Below are 24,282 nucleotides of genomic sequence, written 5' to 3' on the forward strand. Positions count from 1 at the left end.
CTTTCTCAAAGTGTTAGCTCAGTCTGGTGCAGATGATGACATTCAAAAGCATTCGGAGACCATCGCAAAACTGCTTCCTTATGCAAATCCTGAGTATATTTCTCAGCAAGTTGCAAGACACAGTGCTGCATATGGGACCAAAAAGATTGAAAGCATTACTTCAGACAGAAATATTCATAACTATGTTTATTCTTTATTAGAAGAAAACAATGCTAATTCAAAAAACTTTGCTTCGGATACCACTCCTACTAAAGCTCCCAGCAATTCTTTTAAAATGAACTCGTTAACTGCCACTTTAGACAGCATGAGGAAAAAAGATTCATACATTGATGAAGTATCTAGTTCAAACATGGTGATACATGTGTGTGATGAAGCTAAGAACTTGAAACAAGATTTTGATTGCCCAAGGGATTTGCTTATTCAAGAAATGCGTTACTTTGCAGAGTACTTGTCTGTTGACGCACAAAGATTAGAAGAGGTTGACATATCAGTTCATTGTGACATACATATTTTTGATTGGCTGATGCGATATGTGAAAAGAGGGACAAAGCTTATTGATGAAAGTGATGTCCCACGTCTTGACCCAAACAATGTGATTTCCATTCTCATCTCATCAGATTTTTTAAAAATGGGATCACTCGTTGAAGCTTGTATAACCTATTGTTACAAAAACATGTCTCTAATTGTATCTACTCCTTGCAATATGAATTGTGTCAATGAGACGTTAACAGGAATGATTGCTTACAAATTTACTCACAGTGAATTAGAAGACATAAAGGACCGAAAAGACAAATTTAAAAGCAAGTTATTTTGCAAGAAAATTGAAAAGTTGTTTGATCCTAACGAGAAGGACTTGGACTCTCCAGGAAAAGCAATTTCTCTCTTTAAATGCATGGCCTGCCAAAGAGTCTTGACGATGGAGCTGAATTCCAAGTTGCCGTGCACGAACAACCGATTGAGCGTTGGAAGCGTCGGAGATTTGGTCTATGACCACGAGCCAGACGGTTCGTGGGATGTGAACAACTATCTCATTTCTCTGTATGAGGAATTGCGCAAATGGAATTTGGTGTATTGGCGATTGTGGGGCATCATCAATTACTTGGATTGTTCGAGATGTGGGCAAGCATTTCAAATTTGTGATTTTGGTAATTGTTTTTATCATCCTGAACGACCTCAGTATCATCAAATGAGCGTTGGAGATACTGTAGAAAACCCTGTAGGTCAATATCCTTGTTGCAACCAGCATGTTTTAAGGTTTGATCCTACAGGACTGAATAAAGGTTGCCGATCAAAAGATCATTCGGTCTCTCCTTCCAATCAAGAACAAAGGCATAAGCTTGATGATTATATGTCCCACAAATCGTTAATAAAATGCTCAATACAAGTCAGCACCAGCTCAAACGATCTCAATATTTTTGCGTCAGAAGAAACGCGTTGTAGCATAAAGGAAACAACAATGACACCAGTTGAAATTTCAGTCATATCGCCCATTCCATTTGCTACAGCAACATCATCTCCAAACAAGACCAAGTTGAAGAAGGGAAACCCCTCTTCTGATAATGGTGAAGAAGACGTTCCGGGAGAAGAAGATATCCCGGCAATTAAAAAGTCAAACTCCAACATTCTTCTAAGCCCCCCTTCACATTCACAACATTCGTTTTTAACAGTATCCGCCAGTAGTTCAACTGCAGGCAATGACACAAGCAGGAGTCATACAATGAGTAAAAAGAAAGAAAAGATTCAGATTCCCACAGACAACACGTCATACAAACGCTTTCCCAGTAAACAAAGATGGGACTCAGGCAGATCTATTCGTTGGAACCAGGACGTTCAAAGGGAGGAAGATCGTCGTAGATTGACTGCCATGGCTTCCAACCTTACAAAGCAGCGTACGATTGAAAAGCATGAAAAAACTAAAGTGAAGGATCCTAAAGACTTAGCTGGTGGAATCTTCATGAAATTAGAGGTGGCATTTTTCAACAATTTGAAAAACCAAGGAAATTATCAAGTGCAAAACCTCAGTCGTCAATACGGCGGTGGTAAAGATTTCAAATCGAAACTACGCCGTTAGAACAAACCAGTTTTTACAAATGCTGTAGAAATCGTCACATAAAATTTGATGATAGGCTACTGGTTTACCTACATTTCATTCAGAAGTGGACGTTCACAGATTCGATTTAATTAAATCTGAAGACATTGCCCAATCGAACTATTAAGCTACAGTTTCACTTATCTGTTTAGGCCTACCATCGTGCTTTTCATATTCCCGTATCTAATAATTCAATCCAAAATCACAGTGACATGTATACGCAAAGACCGTGAGAGTTTATATTTCACCAACAGATAGCCTCGGTTACCTTAAAATTTAGTTAGGCTATAACGCTGCACTGGGCTACTCTTGATAAAAAAATGTCAAGTTATATCGAACGCTCTCCTCTCCCAACTGGTAAGAAAATCTTGTGTAGGCTACGTCACTGAACGTACCCTCAATACACACGATTGGTTGGAGTAAGCTAACTACGTTGTCCACGTAAAACATTTTATGCGACGTCGAGTGTCATCATATTTTTTTGTTTTTAATACAAAATCTTTCCACAAACCTGCAAAGTATGGCAGGCTAATCTGACACCATATGACTTACCGTAGCCTACTGGTTGTGATTAGCAAATGTGCTCTTTTTCAATTCGTTTCGAAAAAAATTTCGAATGCCGCAATGATGCTTGACAATGATCTTTTACTACCTACCCAGGTGACGTAAATTGTATAAGTTAACCTATAACATTAGTTAGGGAGTGAAAGGTAGATACCGGTAGCCTATTTCGAAATAGATATATGCTTTAACCACTGAAACTAACCATCCGTTGTGTTTACATTATTGTGTGTTAGTCTTTATGCTGTAGCATACTGAAGTAGGCTACTAAATAACGCAACATCTTTTGGGCTACAAAGGGATTTTTGTGGCTTACGTTGGATCTGTATGCAATATCTTTTCAAGTGACTTTGTCAGGATGTACGCTATCTTTTCATGTTTATTTGCTTCTTGTCTTCAAACAAATGCGGTAGTTTCCGCGTAATAGACTTGGTTAGACTACCCTTCACGACAAGTGGTGGGAAATTGACATGTTGCTTTTGTACGTAACCTATCTTCTACTCGAATACACGTATTGATGTTGTCATTAGGCAGAAATACTCACTGTTTTTTAATAGAACTTATTAAAAAATAATATGAAACATTGTTGATGGGGCCATTTTGGGTTGGTTGCGATGAACCCCATTAGTGAGTGGAGCTGATCAGACAACAATGAGGAAACTTCATTCTCGGTTGCCTATGTCAGTGGTTTAAAGCCGCTACTAGTTGGCTACCTTATGCGAAACCCCCAATGTTGGACGTGAAAAGCTGGGTCAACTGCTATACTCTGTCCAAAAATACAGATTTCTGCAATTAATCAACTCAAAGAACATGGTAATACTTTGAAACCTTTTTATTTCATTTTCGAATAAAGAATTATTCAAGATATTGGTTGCCCTTCGGCTTAGGCGCATTAACTTTCACCTGGTAGCTTCGGCCGAGTAGCCTAACTTGTTGAATAGGCAAGGTATTGTAAAATGTAAACCAATGTTACGGAAAAAAATCTGTCAGGCAAAGTTCCATTGCTCAGTAGCCTATTATTATCAAGGTTAGCTAGTTCAAGCACAATAATTTCGTAATAGTTTGGGAGAATAGTTCACAGCAAAACGAGTCCAGAAATCATAAAAAATTGTAGTTGAATTACTATTTTGGGTTCCGTTGGTGTTTCCAAAAAAATTGCTTAAACGCAAAAAGTGTTCCACAGCACAGGAAGATTAAAAGCACTGAAGTTGAAGGTCTGACCAAACAGTTTGTTTTTTTTTTCAAAAAGAATAAAAAACATTGTGTAAGTGGCACATTCATTTGAATTAGTTTTGACTTAAGCTTCTTAGTGAAGAAACACGTTGGGCCAAAGTTGTTTCGAACGGCTTTGGTTAAAAGCAATTTGATCACGGTTCAGTGAAAACAGTCTAACTCCGACTTCAATAAAATTGTAGGTTAGGGATTGTCCACCTTTGTTTTTCCCAAGACTGATTTAGTTCACGGTAGTTTCCGAGCCAGTGCGTAACTGTGTATGGGCTCAAATCATAACGATTCAATAAAGCTACCGGTACCATATTACAAACCGTTCACATAAATCATAATTGATACAACTAACAGTAGCCTAAAGAACTTTAAAAATGTAAGAGAAACCTTATTGCACAACAAAGTTATGGTCCACAAAACTTTGTATGAGGCATATAAAGACAAGTAGGTCAGTTCGATTATAAGCATGTCCCTACAAAACAACACTTAATTGACTAACATGAAGCGAGATTATATATCACAAAAGTTTTGAAGTAAATGAAAAACATCTGCATGACAGGAGCACAGAAACAAAATCACATTAATAACGGAAGAAAAAACTTATCTGTTTTGAAAGAGCATTAGGCCCCACTACAGACTGAACAAGGATAAAACATTTACGATATATTGTGGAATTTTTCGTTGCGACTCTCCACTGAAACTGTTTGGACGTCTTCTTGTATGATACGTATGGTTTTGACGTTTGAGTGAGTCTTTATATCACACATGTTTGCAAATCAACCGAATTTCACATAGTGAATTGGTACAATAGCATAATAAAACACATCAACAAAACATACTAAACGCAACATCACAATTGGTCTATCTGAAGTCTTCCGCACTAAACATTCCTTTTGCTCTGCGAAGTATAGAATCCTGAAACAAGAAAATGAATTGATAATTGCTATCAGGTGTCATATAATAATATATGAAGTGCAGCATTTATACAGCAGCATATTCACAGTAAGAACAATGCTCCGAGGCGCTGTACATAACAATTACTAATATTGGCTTGTAAAATAGGCAGAGAACGAGATTAAAATAATATCAGATATATATATAATACCTTAGTTGGATCATACGGTGCATCTTTTGATGGAATTTCGAGGATAGCTGGGGTAGGGCTTGTATGTGCATCAATCAAGTAGCGGACAACATCAGCAATTGATTGAGAAATTAATATGATGGCAATGTCTGACCGGTGAAGAAATTTTCTGTGAACGCTTTAGATTAGAAGTTGCTGCATAAATTCAACTTTTAGTAAATCTGGTCATTCGGGCTTCACAACTATTCTTCTGTGGCTAACAAAGTACGTATCTTGTTACCAGTGGTGGTTCAGGAGTCACTGTTACTAGTTTATTTCTATAAAAAGCACCATCGTTTTGACAACAAAGGATCAAGCTCACACATAGGTTCCTTCAACAAATAATTATACAAAAAAATTGCGTTGAGTATGATAGAGTGCTTAACCAAAGTTCAAGAACCTTCTGCTGTTTGATTCCAGCATAATCATTTGTATCTCAGTCGTGGCATCAGTAAGGTTTCCCAAACCTTGCATTGACCATTAAATAACTGAAGGTTACAAAGCTACGTTTAAGATCTCTAACATTCTCTGTGCAACGTCGTACAATGCCTTATAGAGAATTGTTGAATAGTCATCAGAACTTTAAAAGTAAATCACTTCGTAAGTCTGGACAGTAGAACTCCTGCACTGTTGCATAGATAAGTGAAAGCCAATGGTCAATGCAGAGTCTTGCAGACCTTGCATATAGCAATTTCCACCACTATTTAAGCAACAGAAAAACATAATATGACATTATTGTGAGTCACTGCAACATTTTTGCCTCGATAAGCATAGCCACACCTCATAATCGAAATAATGGATGCCACCACATGGTTACAAGGTAGCTTGAAAAACTAGTGGAAACTAAATTAGTGCATTTAAACAAACAAGGCTTTTTATCTTACTTTGAAGAAGCACGTTCATGTATTGTATCATACACCAGTACCCATCATAACCACAACAAATCTTTTAGTTTACCAGTCATGCATCGTTGACCAATAAAAATGTTTTTACTTACTTTAACTGCTCTTCAATATCAACAGTTGGAGTATCTTTTTCCACCACCATAAAGTTTGGTTGTCTCTGCTTGTTGAGTTCCCCAATACCACCCAAAAGAAATCCGGTACATGTGTCTTCATCACCAATAACTGCAATAAGCTTTCCAGCTCTACCACCAGTAGATGAAGTTGTAGTCATGTTAGTTTTGCTTTAAAATACTTTTAGAATTGACAAAATGATGGAAAAATTAACCTAAAAATAAACAAAACATTTAAAAAAAGGCAATTTTACAACTGGCTAATTTTCATAGAGGCAATGCTGTAATAAGCTCATTTCGAGGGGGTTCTTGCTTAAGACCTAAGTTTACCTGTAACTGAACTTAGACAAGCTTTCTTTGAACTTAAACAAGTTTAAACAAGAGCAAAATCATAACTGCATGGTACAATACATAACTCACTAAAAAAGTTATAAATTAACAATGGTAGCCTAACAAAAAGGAATCTAGAAGTGTTTATAATATTGTGCGCTTAGTAGACTAGCATTCCATTATATCGCTAAAACTTTCAACAGTTGCACTTGCCATATTCATCACACTGAAACCTGTTGATGTAGCACTTAATGTTATTTTATAATTGTATTACTCAAAATTGATAAAAAAATACTTAATAGTACTAAATTAGTACTGTCAATTAATACCGTATTTTACGGACCATAAGGCGCACCGGACTATAAGGCGCACTGTCAATAAATTGCTTTGATTAGTTTTTTGTTCATACATAAGGCGCACCGGACCATAAGGCGCACCGGACCATATATAATAGTATATCGGTACTGGTTTTGAGTGTAGGCAATAAAGCACTACTGCACTTGATCCATACATAAGGCGCATCGGACCATAAGGCGCACAATCAATTTATGAGGAAAAAAAAGAATTTAAAGTGCGCCTTATGGTCCGTAAAATACGGTACTATCAATTGATCTAGTTCATACATGGCTTAATCATCATCATCCGTTCAGTCGTTTACGACTCTCGGTCACTCTATACGTCATCTTTCTCCACATCTCTCGATCCCACGCAGCCTCCTTCAATTCATGCACTCCCATGCCACTGTCATTTACAATCGTGTCAAGCCATCTTGTTTTCGGGCGCCCCCTTCCTCTTCCTCCGCTTACCAAACCAAGCATGATGTCTTTTTCCATTGATTTGCTTCTGATTATGTGGCCAAAATATGAAAGTTTCTGCCTGACGATTCTAGCTTCTAGGGATATGTCCGGTTTAATTTGTTCAAGAATTTTCTCGTTTGTTATTTTGGCTGTCCAAGGAGCACGCAGTAACCTTCTCCAACACCACAATTCAAATGCGTCAATCTTTCTTCTGTCTGTTTTGTTGAGCAGCAGGGTTGAGTAATTCCAATATAGGAGTGAAAATCGGTGGCAGAATTATAAACAACTTGAGATATGCAGATGACACTACCCTTTTGGCCGAGAACGCACAAGATCTTGAAGACTTAATCATCAAAGTGAAAAAGGAAAGTGAAAGGGCTGGATTGAAACTCAACATCACAAAAACAAAAATTATAACAACTGGTAAAGCAGATAACATAAACATCAAGATCGAAAATCAAGAAATTGAAACAGTAAATGAATTCATATTTTTAGGCTCAAAAATAAGCTGGGATTCTAATAACTCACCAGAGATAAGGAGAAGAATAGCGCTGGGAAGAAATGCATTTGTTGGAATGAATAGCATTTGGAAGAGCAAGAATATAAAATTAGAAACAAAAAAGAAGCTGATCAAAACTATAATATTCCCAATTGCAACTTATGGATGCGAAACATGGACAATGAACATGGCTTAAACCTATCTCTAAATGTAACCGGAAATTTGCACTAACTAGGGTAAACAGTATCACAAACACTAAAATGGCAAAATTTGAACCGATAATAACCATTTCCATTTTGTGTTTATTGTGACTACTGTACAGCACACTGCCAACAACTTGTGTAACTGTGTAACATATAATACTATTTAGCCGTGAGCAGTCAAGCAACTGCTTGTGATTGAAGCCAGCTGCTCGGACATTTATAGATTGACTTGATTTTTTATCGTCAGACTGGGAAAGCTTAATCCTGGCACTTTTGCATAGCCTACTTGGGTACCGGACTACCGGTACTTGTAGAGTCTTTGTACCGGTACTTGTAGAGTCTTTGAATTGACACATGCCTGGTCACCGTGGTTGACAAATTAAAGTTTAAAATAGCTGTTAAAGTGTTGTTGCCAGGGAATTGTTTAGGTGCAACCTAGTTCGTACCTTGAACCATTCGTACAGTCAGTTCGTACCCTGAAAGGATCGAGAGAAAAAATTTAAAAAAGCCAAAGTCGCTCATCGCGGTTTAATAACACAACGCCGAAGTCGCTGATCGGAGTTTCCCCAAACAATTTGAAACAAACTCGAGGGTTAGGGTTAGCGGAAACGGCAGAAAAATGTTTGCGGAAACTGGGATCAGCGAGGGTTAAGGTTAGAGCATAGATTACTCTATGGTTAGAGTTAGGGTAAGCCATGGATCACTAAACTAGATTTTTAATTCTTTTAATTAGATTTTTAATTCTTATTTTTAATTTTTATTAATTTCTAATTCCGTGATCCATGGGTAAGCGGAAACTGCGTTTAACGGAAACTGCGTTCAGTTAGAGCATAGATTACTCTATGGTTAGGGTAAAGGTTAGCGGAAGCGATCAGCGAGGGTTAGAGCATAGATTACTCTATGGTTAGAATTAGGGTAAGGGTTAGCAGAAACTGCGAAAAAATGTTAGCGGAAACTGCGATCAGCAAAGCTTAGGGTTAGAGCATAGATTACTCTATGGTTAGGGTTAGCGGAAACTGCGGAAAAATGTTTGTGGAAACTGCGATCAGCGGACTTCAGCCTTGAACTAATTTTTCTCACGATCTTTTCAGGGGGAAAATTTTAAAATGATTGCGGAAACTGCGATCAGCGAATTTGGCTTTTTTAATTTTTTCTCTCGATCTTTTCAAGGTACGAACTGTTCATGGTACGAACTAGGTTGCATCCGAATTGTTCTAGCCACCACTGAAAGGAAAGCAGTCCTTATATGCTTGCTCAAGCACACACCCTGAACGCCGAACCAGCGCCGCTTGATCTTTAGTGAGATGCTAAACCACTGATATAATAGGGCAGATGTTTGGCATGCCATCAATTGCCCAAACAAAGCTGTTTGATCTGGTGCAATAACAAAATGAGATCCTTTTGAATGTCACATCGTAGATGTTCTTACTAATTAGCCATACAGAAAATGACAGAAAGCTTTATTGCAAGTTCAATGGTAGCATTTGTCTTTTGTTGCTGTACAACTGTGGCATTAAACTTACTTTTCACAAAAACAACCCAGGATTTAGGGGTGAGGTAGTATCAAACCCTTTCTCTCGCATAGCCTCTAAGGTGAGTGTAAACTAATAGGAAGAAATGCAATATATTTTACCACAGTTTGGATGCAAAAATTGTCAAAACTACATTATTCTTGACAGCAAAGTACCAGTAGGCTACCTACCTATCAAGCTTCATATAATTTAGTTTTTCATTTCCTAATGAGTGATGAAGCCTTTAGAATTTAGTTACGGTATTAAAATGTTTATTTCAGTGCAGCAACACGACCTACAAAAGAAAATGACTGGAAAAAATTGCTTGACTGGTGAACTAACTACAAAAGTTGGGTTCATTATGCAAAAAACACACAGGACAGAAAACTGTGAGTCAGTGGCCCTGTTCGCCTGCCCTTCACCAGTTTTGTTGCCCACTTGGCTACAAAACATTTACAGTAGCCTATACTGCACTACTGTAAATATGCAAGCAGTTAATCAACGTGAACACTACTGGTACGGTACTCAATAATACAATATCTTACTCAAAGAGGGTAAACCAAATAAATCGGTGGAATTACTGGAAGTTAGTTTCTGATATGATCGCATAACATAGGCTAATCGTAAAAATAAACAAAAAATAACAACAAACTGAAAAATCAGTTGATTACTGGCCAGTCCAGTAACTATTTTTACCATCACAAACTTCACCAACAATACACCCAAATAAATATCACGTAATATAGAACTTTGAGTTATGCAAGTATCATTCTTAATCTACAGTACTTAATTGCACTTTCGAAAAAGGTAACTATTCAAAAATATGAAAATTTAGCAAGATATAAACGTTTTGCCTAACTTCCTTACAATTTGCAAATATTTCGGTGTACAAATCGTATAGTCATGTGAATGAAGAATATGACTCATCAAATTTTAATTTTGAAGTCATAGTTTTGTTTAGCTTTGAAAAGTTTTATTTTTTGCCAACATTATACATCAAAGTTTTTTTTCAGTAAATTTATTGCTATTGAATGTGTTTATATGCTTGATCTTATTTAAAATAAATTTCTTTTTTGATTGCACTTTTGTGGTGTAATCACATCCGGGTATTTGTTCAAAGAAACGCTGAGTCATTCTTTTGTTGACGAGCAAGGTGAGATACTGGTGCAATTTTGATTGTGTTATAAATCGCTGTGAATCGTAGATTTATGTTAGTGTAAGTGAATATACTCTGCACATCAGTTTGAAAAACATTAACGAAAGCGTTTTTGTATCAACAGACAAAATGGGTCGACGACCAGCTCGTTGGTAAGTAACGCTTTATGGTCCTCACTTTATTTGAATGTTAAATACAGCTTTGTGGAAATAGTTCTTTGTTAGTCAAAAAGTTAAGAGCCCAAAATGTAGAAACTTAACTCATGTTGGAGTTAAGTCGCCGCTATTGTGTTTATGAAAGAAAAATGTAGGAGAGATGTTGCCAACCATCGGGTGCGGGTGGCTTAAAACCTACAAGTGTCTTCATGTTCAGCACACAAACTCTTTAAAAACTATACTATCTTCATCTACAGTGTTAAAAAACCTTTTGTGTTCACTTTTCTTAATACTAAAAGTAAAGGCAGTATACTTTTCAAAACATTTGCTTTCTAAACATGATTAGTTTCTACATTTTGGGTTCTACTGTAGGCTATATTGTTTGATTAAATTAACCAGGTATTTCAATCATTTTGTTCCTAAGTTGTGTAAAAAGAAGTCACCATTAACATACCGGTGCAGAAAGTGATTCCACCAACCGCTTAGCTGTTAAATTGTTGCTCCCATGTTATCAGCAACCTGGACCCCTGAACTGTAGATTCTTCAACTATGCCAATTCACACTTTATTCCTTTTGAGTTTTGACGTTGTATCATGTAAACTTTTTGCAATGGACTGTAAACTAAATTGTGTTTTTCTTAGCATTTGTCTTGAACTAAATTATAATTTACTTGATGGATGATATAGCCTTTGTTTAATGTTCATTGATTTCTTGAATTTTGTAGGCTACCAGTATTGTTGAAAATCGTGGCAGAACACCAGGCTTGCAGCTTTTGATTTTAATATTGTGAAACCATCTATTTAAAACAGAATTGTTATGCATGTTTGTTGATAATATCGGAGTTTGCTTTATTTGTTTGTTTTGCATATTTTTCAAATTTTTGTTTTTACATGGCTAGCTGAAGATGCTATTACTATAAAGAAATCAATCCTTAACACTAAGCGGTTAGATTGTTTGCAAATGCCAGCATTTGATAAATGCAGAATAGCTATACCATCGGTAGGTTACGGTATGTAGTGTACCGTAGATAAATACTTTTATGGCAGTGGCTATTTGACCGGCGCCTGTCTTTGAATCTGAAACACTATTTGACCGGTCACGACGTCACAATATAGGCACTTTTTCTCTTTCAAAGCAAAAGACGAGAAGGATGCCTCATAAGTTCCTCATATAAGTTCTAAATTCGACAATTATATTCGGATGCAACCTAGTTCGTACCCTGAAAAGATCAAGAAAAAAAATTAAAAAAGCGGAAGTCGCTGATCGCAGTTTCCGCAAACATTTTAAAATTTTCCCCCTGAAAAGATCGAGAGAAAGATAGCACAAAGCCGAAGTCGCTGATCACAGTTTCCGCTTACCTTAACGCTAACCCTCGCTCATCGCAGTTTCCGCTAACCCTAACCATAGACTAATCTATGCTCTAACCCTCGCTGATTGCAGTTTCCGCAAACATTTTTTCGCAGTTTTTGCTAACCTTTACCCTAACCATAGAGTAATCTATGCTCTAACTAGGGGTGTTCAATTTCAATTATTTGAGTATTCGAAATTCAATTTATTTTCGATTTCGAATATCACAACTATTCACCAAACTGCAAAATGTGATTTTATTGAAAGAAACGACATGAAAATTCGCTAGAAAACGCAAACAAAAGCCATGAAAATTTGTGAAAAAAGAACACAAAATAACGTCTACAGCTCCAGGCCCATGTTGGTGTTTATGAACACAAGCTGATCGACATGGTCACCGGTCAGTCGGGAACTCAGCTTCATGACGGCCAGGCCAGCTTTTGAAAATGATCGCTCCGCTGGAGCCGAGGTTGCTGAGATCCCTAACACTTCAAGTTCATTTTCACAGCGAGCGATTCACTGCCGCAACATTTTACTGCAGAGTGCAGAGGTTTCGACTCGAAAGTGACATCGAGTATGTTTGCAAGCGCATAAAGCTAAACGCACGCTCCGTCTACGTAGCAAATTATGTTGTTTTTGGGTGCATTCAACATCTGATGACATTGAATCGACACAAAATGGTTGATTTTTGCTATGTCCCAGGCAGCAAAATCAGTCATTTTTACATTGATTCAACGTTTGCCGACATTAAATCAATGTAAAAATGACAGATTTTGTTGTCTGGTGTTGAATTGTAGCATCGCGACTCGTTCTAGTGATTATTTATCGCGAAGCTGTTGCGGTTTGCATTTAAAAAGTGTTTTCCTACTGCCGATCGCTAGTTCATCTATTGTTTTATGTACATAGGCGCCGAGTTTTCAAAATAGCTGGGCGGGCGAACACATACTGACACGTCATAAAGGTTATTTTGTGCGTTTTTCAAAAGGGCGATTTTGCTGGGTTGTTGGGCTAGCCTAGTTTTACATTTAAGTTTATGTCTCCTCTAACACGGTTTGGAAACAAGTAATAAATATAATTGGTACGCATGGTCCTCTGGTACGTCTGGTCCTGGTAATTCAGTTCCGCATGTTTTTTTGTAATTGGTACGTGCGGGTTGCAGAACGAAAACTGCAATACTGTACTAGTTCCATAATTACATTACTATTGTTGATACAACACGATAACACACACACAATACATCGGTGGGTTCATACGATAAGTCGCCCCTAGCGGGCGCACAGATAAGACACAAGAGATGCTGTAATGCAACGCAGAAGCGATTTTACGGCAATTCAGCTCCCGAGAAGCCATCTTGCGATAAACTGCGCTATTGAAACGAGCTTACATTGAATCTACAATTAGAACAGTTATATAACAAAGGAGCAGAATTGCAACTTATGACAATCAACGGTTTCATCCGGCCAAACCAACAGGTGTGCACGGTTTAATATCAGTGACGTAACAGACGCAACTGTGATGATTGAGAACACAAAATAGAGCATTTTGGCAGCAGAGTTAATTCATAACGTCGTTTGAGAGAAAACTACTCCTTTGAAGAACAATTCTACAGTTTTTACACCGATTTAACATCTGGCGATGTTAAAACGATGTAAAAGCAGTGGAAATTGCGGTCAGACTTTTGCCGCAAATGAAGTTCCTCGCAGGTTTGCGCAATTTACTTGATTTATAGCACTGGGCTACGAGTGGCGGAGACAAACGGCGCGGCCGGACACTTTTGCTCGTTTAACGGCGAATCAACGTTGTTTAACGTTGCATGAATGTAACAGTGGCAATAATTGACGAAAATTAATCGCTTAATTAGTAGGTCTAGTAGGGCCTATCATATGGCGACAAAACTCTGTGAATAAGGTAAGTAGGCTAGTATCAGAAGGTGGCAGATGGTTACAGATATTTTGGGACTTAAAATTGCATTAAATTTTTTTTTTAAATTCTTGAAAAGTCCGGCGGGTGCGGCGCGGCCTGCCCGCCCGGGACTCGGCGCCGGTGTTTATGTATCAATACAGCATAAAAAGTTGCCCTCACACAGAAATATGCGTAGGGGCCTGGCCCCCACGCAGGCTCGTAGCCAGGGGGGCCTCGCCCCCCTTGGCAAAATCTCAACATTCTCGGGCAACAGCTGCAATAATAATAATTTTGCCCATATCAATTTTTTCGCCCCCCCCCCCCACCCCCCCCCCTGCTCTGCGGTATGGCTACCCCTTGCTCTGCGGTCTGGCAACGGCCCTGCTCCCACGACACGGCTTAGGCGCCTATGGATTCGGTAAAAAATGGATAAAACTGCGACAAAGCTCAGCCTACACTTTCTGCTATTGCACAACCTAGCTATCTTCATTCTTGAGAGAAATTTGTGAAATTTGGCATTAAAAATGCCAACCTGGCATCCCTGGTGCAGGACTGGCCGTTGGACCCGCGAGAGCGTGTGATAGTTACGTGATAGACGATGCGCATTGCGCATGTGTCAAAGTCTTTTTTCCCTTGCAAAATCCGACAAGACAGCTTTCGCGCCACTCGCGTTACTTTCAACCTCGTTCAGCCGAAAAGGCGGCTATAATTTCGAATATGTCCGATACGAAAAACGAATTTCGAATATCACCTTAATCGAAATTGAACACCCCTAGCTCTAACCCTCGCTGATCGCAGTGTCCGCAAACACTTTTCCGCAGTTTTCGCTAACCTTTACCCTAACCATAGAGTAATCTATGCTCTAACCATCGCTGATCGCAGTTTCCGCAAATATTTTTTCACAGTTTTCTTTTTCCGCAGTTTCCACTATTCCTAACCCTCGAGTTTGTTTGCGGAAACTCCGATCAGCGAGTTCGGCTTTGTGCTATTAAACTTGCGATCAGCAACTTCGGCTTTTTTAATTTTTTCTCGATCTTTTCAGGGTACGAACTGTTCAGGGTACGAACTAGGTTGCACCCATTATGTTCAACTGATTCGATGTCGCATAGGATACGTCTCGGGCTGGTGTTGCACAGGGAATGAGTTCGATACTACGCGGAAGCGTTTTTCTTTTTAATTTTGACCCGAAGTGACTCAATCATTAGGCTGCTGCATTTCTGTGGTCAATTTTTAATTTGAGTAGCCTACAGCCCAATTTTTTATGTCTTTTCAACTATGAGTAATAAAGTTAGAGTTTTTTAATTTTCTTGAATTTGAGAATTTCTATGGGTAATTTTCCGTTCGTCATAAGAGGATGTGACCGTGTTTGCCGAACGACGCATTATTGATTGATTGAATCTTTATCCTCGGACTGGGAAAGCTTCTTGAAGAGCTTAATCCTGGCAGTTTCGCATACTTGTAGAAGCTTTGAATCACTGACGCAGGCCGGTCATCGAGAATACATTTTTGCGACTTTGGCACGCATTACATTTTTGCGTTGTTCAGCAAACACGGTCACATCCTCTTATGACAAACGGAAAATTATCCAGAGAAATTCTCAAATTCAAGAAAATTAAAAAACTCTAACTTTATTACTTGAAAAGACATAAAAAATTGGGCTGTAGGCTACTCAAATTAAAACTTGACAACAGAAATGCAGCAGCCAAACGATTGAGTCACTTCCGGTCAAAATTTAGTTAAAAGTTTTTTAAAAAAACGCTTCCGCGTAGAATCGAACTCATTCCCTCTGGAACACCAGCCCAAGACGTATCCTACGCGCCACCGAATCAGCTGAACATAATTGTCAAATTTAGAACATTTATATAGGCACTCTTCTCGTCTTTTGCTTTGAAAGAGAAAAGGAAAAAAGTGCCTATATAGTGACGTCATTACCGGTCAAATAATGTTTCAGATTCAAAGACCGGCGCCGGTCAAATAGCCACTGCCTACTTTTATTGAAAGCCAAGAATGTGGATCCATCAATAACTCGATTATCAAATGTTAAACAACTTATTGAGCGAACATGAAGTAAAATATGACCATATGACATCGTGGGCTTTAATTTGCGCATTTTAGGTTATTCAATTATTTAACTTTTGGTAATTTTTGATAAGTTTTAGTGTTGTAAAAGTATGTTTTTTTTTTGTGATTGTCTGTAATGGGCCGATAGATTGAGCCCAGATAACCACCAAATACACCGCTCGAGTACCGTTTAAATTGCCCCATGTCTGCACCTACAATTCACACTTGATAAACGAAATTCACCATTGTAAAACCCGTCAGAACCAAAAGAATGATTTATATTTGCCTGCTGCAACGTCAAACTTTTGTAAGAAGATGCTATGTTTTAATGAAGTGAAACTATAGAATCAAATACCAAAAGAAATACAAGAAAAGTCTTATAATGCTTTTAAATTTAAATATATATAAATGTTTATTAAAAAATTTGTACAATGATCACTCCTAAAACTTATCATCTGCTTATTTCTCTGCAAAGTTTTTTTTTTATTATGTTGCCCTGTGTTTTTCATTTGTTAATTTATTATTTAAAGTGCTGGTATTGTATATGTGTTAATGTTCTTAATTTATTGTGTAATAATATGTGTTAATGAAATACAGCCTGGTTTAAAAATTGAAAAAGGAACATGCCAAGGGTAGGGTGCATCGTCTCCCCCTTTTTTTTAAACTGGTTTCGTAACATTGAGAAGTGTGTTCCACTTCAGGAAAAATTCATCAAAAAAAATTTTTTTCGCTCAGGGACTCCCCCTTCCACTAGCGCCTGACCCCCCCAAATTGCGGACAGAAAAATCGCCATAACTCCAAAACTAAAATACTTAGACATAAAGTGTTTGGTATTAAATTCATTGCAACTATATGATTTGATCCAAATTTGGTGAATAAAACATATTTTATAAAGAAACAATTTTTTTGCTATTCAGTAGACACTGTTCACTCGAATACATCTAAAAAAATAGCTATGAAATGATAATGCACTGTTCGTTTTATGCATGTTCCCTCGCAAATATTATAATAATATCAATGAATGAACTTAAAATATCAATAAGCCTAAAGTGAATTCTGTTTCATTACTAATAATTATAATAATATTCAATAAAACTTTAAAAAAAGGCAGACTTTGTCTCATAGAATAGCCTTAAAAACGGCTTTAAAAAGGGGGGTCCAACAAACGTTTTCGTCTAGCTCCCTTCGGGAGTAGTCGCTAGAATAGATTCTTCAGGCAAACGGGGTAGTATTTGTAGTAAAGCTGTTTTAAATAATTACATTTCATGGGTATTTGAAAATTATGTGGCGATATACCATAGTTACGCACAGAACTCAGATTTTGTCCCATAATCAAAGGCCACTTTTGAAAGTGGAGTTGCAAGCTTGTTAGATGGATGTAATGCAACAGTCTATGGTTTTTGTCGCAAGTTTGGTCTCTTAGATTTGCTTTGTTGAACCACCTGAAGAATGCTTTCAAAGTTTTGAATATTTTGAGCTGATGATCGAAAATCTGTGGCCAGCTTGACATTACGCTCGGAGCAGCCATTTATAACCGTTAACATTTCTGCTTTTGATTTGGCCAGTTTATACTGACCATCTTGTTCCCACTCTAACGTTTTTTTCAAAAAACATTGGGCGTACTTTTAACAGCTTAAAGAGATACCAGGAATCTTTACCAATCAAAACAATCAGTGAAGTGTTGGCATCGATTGTGCCTGGAAAGCTTTCCTTTACCTTTTCTTTTCAGAGGTTCCTGAATTGAACCATCAGCTGCTAGCATTTTTAACAAAGCAGTAACAATTCCTCTTTTTGTTTCCTCTGGAACACAGTAATCAAACAGAGAAAGAGGAATCATTTCCTCAGTTAAGTACCAGAGGTGGAGATTCAGCTTCTTCAAAGCACTAGAAGCTACAATGGGATCAATCTTCTCAAACAAATGTAAAGTTTTCATTAACTTCAGGTCTGCCCATGGTGCAGAAACTCCTGAACTGCAACGAAACCACCATGACACATACACATATAGGAGGAACGTTGCAAACATTTTCAACTTATTAGTTTCCTCTGGCTGCGGAATCAAGTGTTCTTGGGATTAGCAGCATCCATTACTTCTTCACTTCAGCCCTTCCAGACAATAGTGACAACTTTATGACATAAATAACTTTAGCCAACTTCTGAGCTTTTTGAATAGCTCCTGGCTGTTTAAATTTAAATGGCTTCTTGCATGGCAATGGATAGTTGAAACTAAATAGACACAGCTCCAATAGTTCTCTGTAGTCTTCTTGAGGAAAATATCTTTCATCATTTTTTGTAAGCAACTGGGTTGCAAGAGCTACAGATTCACTGATTGACAAGCACTTGTAGCTTATGTAGGCTATCTAAATAAGGTGGGAAAAAGATGAGGTCTTGAGAAATAATGTTGAAGTGAGTACGAAAGTGAACAAACATAGTTATTTCAGGCGATCGAGATGTTTCAATACTCAGTGCTTCAAACGCATTACCTACGATTAGTTCTCCAACATGTTTTCTGTTGCAATTCAGCACAACCTCCAGACCAAAGGCCAGTGTTTGTTGATGTAGTGTCAATACCATGCTGATAGCACCATCAACAGAACAGTTCCATGCATCCAATAATTCAGTAGTGAAATCAGCTATGATGCTCCCAATTGATTGCTCTATTTTAGGATTGAAAGGCACACCAAGCAGTTTGGTTTAATTTCGAGGACTGAATAGTTGATTGATGGTACAAAACTTGATTAAATCTTTAAAAAGAGACGGATCCATAACTCTTTATCTCATAGAGTAGCCTTGAATAAGGCTTTAAAAGGGGAGTCCAACTTGAACGTTTTCAACAAAATTTTTGTTTTTTTGTAAAATATGTTTTATTCACCAAATTTGGATCAAATCATATTTAATACCAAACACTTTGTGTTTAAATATTTTCGTTTTGGAGTTATGGCGATTTTTCTATCCGCAACTTGGGGGGGCCAGGCGCTAGTGGAAGGGGGAGTCCTTGAGCGAAAAAAAATTTTTTGGCTGAATTTTTCCTGAAGTGGAACACACTTCTCAATGTTACGAAACCAGTTTCAAAAAAAAGGGGGAGACGATGCACCCTAGCCAAGGGTGCATTTTATCTCCTTCTCTATTTAATATGTACACAGAAATGGTCATGAGGAGAGCAGGGTTGAATATTTCCAATATAGGAGTGAAAATCGGTGGCAGAATTATAAACAACTTGAGATATGCAGATGACACTACCCTTTTGGCCGAGAACCACAAGATCTTAAAGACCTAATCATCAAAGTGAAAAAGGAGAGTAAAAGGGCTGGATTGAAACTCAACATCAAAAAAGCAAAAATTATAACAACTGGTAAAGCAGATAACATAAATATCAAGATCGAAAATCAAGAAATTGAAACAGTGAATGAATTCATATTTCTAGGCTCAAAAATAAGCTGGGATTCTAATAACTCACCAGAGATAAGGAGAAGAATAACGCTGGAAAGAAATGCATTTGTTGGAATAAATAGCATTTGGAAGAGCAAGGATATAAAATTAGAAACAAAAAAGAAGCTAATCAAAACTATTATATTCCCAATTGCAACTTACGGATGCGAAACATGAACAATGAACAAAACAGACAAAAGAAAGATTGACGCATTTGAATTGTGGTGTTGGGGAAGGTTACTGCGTGTTTCGCATCCGTGGACAGCCAAAGTAACAAATGAGAAAATTTTTGAACAAATTAAACCGGACATATCCCTAGAAGCTAGAATCGTCAGGCAGAAACTTTCATATTTTGGCCACATAATGAGAAGCAAATCAATAGAAAAAAAACATCATGCTTAGTTTGGTCAGAAGAGGAAGAGGGCGCCCAAAAACAAGATGGCTTGACACAATTGTAAATGACAGTGGTATGGGAGTGCAGGAATTGAAAGAGGCTGCGTGGGATCGATAGATGTGGAGAAAGATGACGTATAGAGTGACCGAGAGTCGTAAATGACTAAACGGATGAAGAAGTTCTTAATTTTGGGTCTAATGTTTGGGTGGCAGCTGACTTTGGTGACCTTTTGGTCTTTTGCTGCCATCCTTGTGCGAATTATTTCTGTTTTAGTATATATTTGTTTGTTTTTTTTTTCTTTTTCGCCAACAAAAATAAACTGAACTGTATCTAAACTAGTATTTTGCTTTCAAGTTGAATGCTATACAATATATCAATGGATATGCGCAAATATAAAATTGTATGATATTTGTTTAACCATGTCATTTGTGTTTCAGTTATCGTTACTGCAAAAATAAGCCTTATCCCAAATCGCGGTTTTGCCGTGGTGTTCCTGATCCAAAAATCAGAATTTTTGATCTTGGTCGGAAAAGGGCTAATGTTCAAGATTTCCCACTATGCATTCACATGGTGTCAGACGAACTTGAACAATTGAGCTCAGAGGCTCTTGAAGCTGCAAGAATCTGTGCCAACAAGTAGGTCAATTGTCCTTGTGCGGAAATTTGATGACTGTAAAAATCATCTTGAGTCAATTATTTCAGAAAATTTTTAACTTACACAAAAGTTGGTAGGCTATAAATGAAATGTTAGTTATGTCGGCATTTCTCTCTGATAAAGCATTTGTCACATGCTGAATCACCACTTTCATCTACTTCCAGATACATGGTGAAGTACTGTGGAAAAGATTCCTTTCATCTTCGTGTCAGAGTTCATCCTTATCACGTCGTCAGAATCAACAAGATGTTGTCGTGTGCTGGGGCCGATAGGTAAGAAAGTTTTTATGGTCTTGATGACTGTACGTTGCAATATGTCTAGAATGCATTAGATCAGTGTTTCCCAACCTTTTTTTGATCTTGTATTTAATGTATTTGTAATTTACCCCCAGGTTGGGAACCACTGCATTAGCTAGCTATTTTCAAGCTGCATAGCTTACTACTTTGATACGTTGATACTCATGCGACTTGTGCAACCTGTGGACGCCACTACATTTCATGCGGCTCTCATGATGCTCAGCATGTTAGCAAAAGCATTTATTACAATTCGAGTTTGAGTCGGTCGGGAAGGGAGCAATAAGTTGCAAAAATATTTGATGTCTTATACTCTAAGTCTAATACAATGAGAAATGGCCATAAATTTTTATTAAAATATTAATAATAACTAATTTTTGTCAAACTAATGCCAATGGTTTAAACAAATTTAGTTTTAAACAATATGAAGCCCGCATTCAAATTTAATATTTCGTATTTAGCTCGTCACTAAACATGGTTGCACGTGTCTAATGGACATCAATCATTTAGTTTTGTTGATGTACAGTACAGTATTTAAACTTAATGTAGTTTTGGTGCAAGAACAGCAAAGGGTTGAACAAATCCCTGATGTTGAATTATATATTTTGGAAAAATTGGATTGATTTCTTCGAATGTTTATTGATCACGTTTACGTGAAATATACACCATTTTTCACAAAGATGTTTTAAATAACGTTTTGTTATACTCGCATAAGCGACTGCTGTGTGATTGTAGCAAGTCAAATTTAGTAAATTTATCATCTCTACAGGCTCCAAACTGGGATGCGTGGGGCGTATGGAAAGCCGCAAGGTTTGGTCGCTCGTGTAAAGATTGGTCAACCCATCATGTCCATGCGGTGCAAAGATAGCGCCAGGCCTCACGCTATCGAAGCCATGAGGCGCGCCAAATTCAAGTTTCCTGGCCGGCAAAAGGTGAGCTATGAACGCGTGATCATGATCGTTTTCACAAATCGATATGACACGTCATCGACGATTTACTGTTTATTCGGATTTTGCGGAGCTAATGCTTTTTAAACTTGTGCAGTATCGTAACTTGTACTTTGGAAAAGACGAGCAGAGGTAGACAATAGCGCGCTACTAGCGCCACTACATTTTTGTTGGACTGGCAGCGCTTTTTTTTTCAATGTAGCGGAGAGGCGTTACATTTCTTTCAGTCGCACTCTCCTACTTTCCAATGGTAGACTGTTCTCCATTGGAAAAGACGTGCCAAAGCGGGCAGGACTCAGCGACTCGCATTTTGAAATGCTCGTGTTTTTAGGGGATGCATAATAATAAATTTCCCCTAGAATGTGTTTTCTTTAACGACGTTGCAATTGCAGTGTAAACAAATGATATCATTCGTCTTCCAGGTCATTTTGAAGCCACAAAGTGCTTCTTCGGTGTCAGTTGAAGTTGACAGAAGTAGCGGTATCGCGCGCTGCTTTTAGAGTAGCGGATGCTCAGTTGCCTACCTCTGGTAAAGACGCTGCCGTTAAAACTAAGAATTTAAAAATTGTTGCTTTCTTGGCAGATTTACGACTCTCAAAAATGGGGATTCACCAAATGGAACCGTGAAGATTACGAAACTATGTTGGCAGATGGCTTCCTCGTTCCAGATGGCGTCACTTGTCAGTACAAACCCAACAAGGGACCTTTGTCCGCGTGGAAGAGGCGAATGATGACTGCTTAAGCAGAAACGAAATCGTGAATTTATTACAATAAAAAATACGTTTTCTCGGAAATCTGTTATCTGCTCTTGTGTTTGTTTTATTGCTGAGCTAGACCAGAGGTTATCAAATTGTGGTTCGCTACCCAAATTTGGGTCTCGAAACCTTTCACTCTTAATTGCGGACGGTCAAGCAGACGTGTCATCTGTAAAATAACACTGGTTTGCAATTTTTTTATTAATTAGAGATACAAGTAAACTTTTAGATGAATTTTTTCTCCAACACACATCAGATTTTCAATATTTTGCGTATTTAGTAATATAAGTAAATTTGTTTCATATTGATATTTTCAAAAATCTTATAAATTCTTATTTCATAGCTTGTGTACTGTAGCAACGTTATAAAACAAAAAACTGCAGTTCTAATCGAAAAAGGTGAAAAAATATAAACAACCAATTGCATACGATTCGTTTTAATTTTACACATATTTAATAGATACGTTTACGCAACTACAGTAGTTGTTCTAAACAAATCTTTTAAGTTCCGTAATCATACAGAACTGCATTGATGGTTTCTTTATTGATAAGGAAATTATTATAAGCACTTCAAAATGCTTTAATAGATCTATGATTTTCGATTAGGGAACGTTCAAATATTACGTAACGCTTTTTTTCCGAATTTTTGACCCCCCCTCCCCCATGTAACGCTTTTTCACTACGAATTCAGCACAAAAAACTACCATTCCATACTCGAAAGCGTTACGTAACGTTTTGCTTGAACCCCCCTGATGTGACGCTAACGTAACGCTTTGCATAACCCCCCTCCCCCTCGAAGGCGTTACGTAATATTTGAACGTTCCCTTACAAGATTAAGAATGGCTCGGATCATCACGATCCAGCAATAATCGTTCATCATCCCTTTCTAAAAACCTTGGTAGCATGCCTCCATTGCTTGTACAATGTACATCCTGATGGAATCGTTCACCTTGTTAACACTGACTGCACCAAGGTTAGCAGGGAAAAAATCTAGATGTGAGTCAGGTCCCTGATGTGAGTGAAGAAAATACATGCGTCAGCCCATCCCTTTAGTAAGCTTCAAACAAGTTTTCAACTCTTCAAAGATGACATTCTAATTCTATCAAAAAGTCTGCACACAGCCACTCCAATGCTTTCTAAGCAAGCAGTTACCGCTTTCTCGAATTTGCTGGCTTCCTGTGTCAGTTTGAGACAAAAGTAGCGGTAGGGCGTGCCACTCTAGCCCGAGTAGCGGGTCGCGCGCTACTTTTAAAGTTTTTTCGCTCAGAGTTCGAGATGGATGCCAATGCCCACCTCTTGGCTGCAGCAGATGGGCTGTTTTGACCAGTAGACACTTTAATGTGGAATAAATTTTCCTGTAAGGGAACGTTCAAATATTACGTAACGCTTTTTTTCCGAATTTTTGACTCCCCCCCCTCCCCCATGTAACGCTTTTTCACTACGAATTCAGCACAAAAAACTACCATTCCGTACTCGAAAGCGTTACGTAACGTTTTGCTTGAACCCCCTTCTCCCCGATGTGACGCTAACGTAACGCTTTGCATAACCCCCCTCTCCCCCTCGAAGGCGTTACGTAATATTTGAACGTTCCCTAAATCAGCTGACTGCAGTCATTATGACCTTACTAGCACTCTTTCTTTCTATACTATTTTTTGCAGCAGACAAAATAAAAGGCTTTCCTCTCTGTCAGCTAGAGAGTTGATTCTTGCTTTGAACTTTGTGTAGTTATCTACAGAAGAAAAAAGAGTAGGCTAATGGCAGAGGTAAGAATCGAAATGACAAATTTCCTAACCCTCAAGCCGTTAGGCCACGCTGCCGACGGCGAAACGTTTATTTAATTT

At 37.9% G+C, this 24,282-nt stretch overlaps 3 protein-coding genes across 3 annotated transcripts; 2 read left to right on the forward strand and 1 right to left on the reverse strand.

The window, feature by feature from the left end:
• Positions 1–242: 242 nt before the first annotated feature.
• LOC145768398 (SANT and BTB domain regulator of class switch recombination-like) lies at positions 243–3,235 on the forward strand. Its single transcript, XM_082579881.1, has one exon. It carries the CDS (start codon positions 275–277, stop codon positions 2,069–2,071), a length of 1,797 nt encoding a protein of 598 aa, XP_082436007.1. The 5' UTR covers positions 243–274; the 3' UTR covers positions 2,072–3,235.
• Positions 3,236–3,467: 232 nt separating this feature from the next.
• LOC145768399 (V-type proton ATPase subunit F-like) lies at positions 3,468–6,223 on the reverse strand. The gene is made up of 3 exons (XM_082579882.1): positions 5,995–6,223; positions 4,980–5,127; positions 3,468–4,789 (listed from the first exon to the last, which is right to left on the reverse strand). The coding sequence occupies exons 1-3, from the start codon at positions 6,171–6,173 to the stop codon at positions 4,736–4,738; spliced, it is 381 nt and encodes a 126-aa protein (XP_082436008.1). The 5' UTR covers positions 6,174–6,223; the 3' UTR covers positions 3,468–4,735.
• A 4,280-nt stretch (positions 6,224–10,503) lies between these two features.
• Positions 10,504–22,488, forward strand: LOC145768163 (large ribosomal subunit protein uL16-like). Its single transcript, XM_082579636.1, has 5 exons — positions 10,504–10,660; positions 20,231–20,428; positions 20,612–20,719; positions 21,510–21,672; positions 22,271–22,488. Exons 1-5 carry the CDS (start codon positions 10,638–10,640, stop codon positions 22,427–22,429), a joined length of 651 nt encoding a protein of 216 aa, XP_082435762.1. The 5' UTR covers positions 10,504–10,637; the 3' UTR covers positions 22,430–22,488.
• Positions 22,489–24,282: the final 1,794 nt, after the last annotated feature.

Source organism: Aplidium turbinatum, chromosome 4 (assembly GCF_918807975.1).
Source record: "Aplidium turbinatum chromosome 4, kaAplTurb1.1, whole genome shotgun sequence".
Taxonomy (NCBI): domain Eukaryota; kingdom Metazoa; phylum Chordata; class Ascidiacea; order Aplousobranchia; family Polyclinidae; genus Aplidium; species Aplidium turbinatum.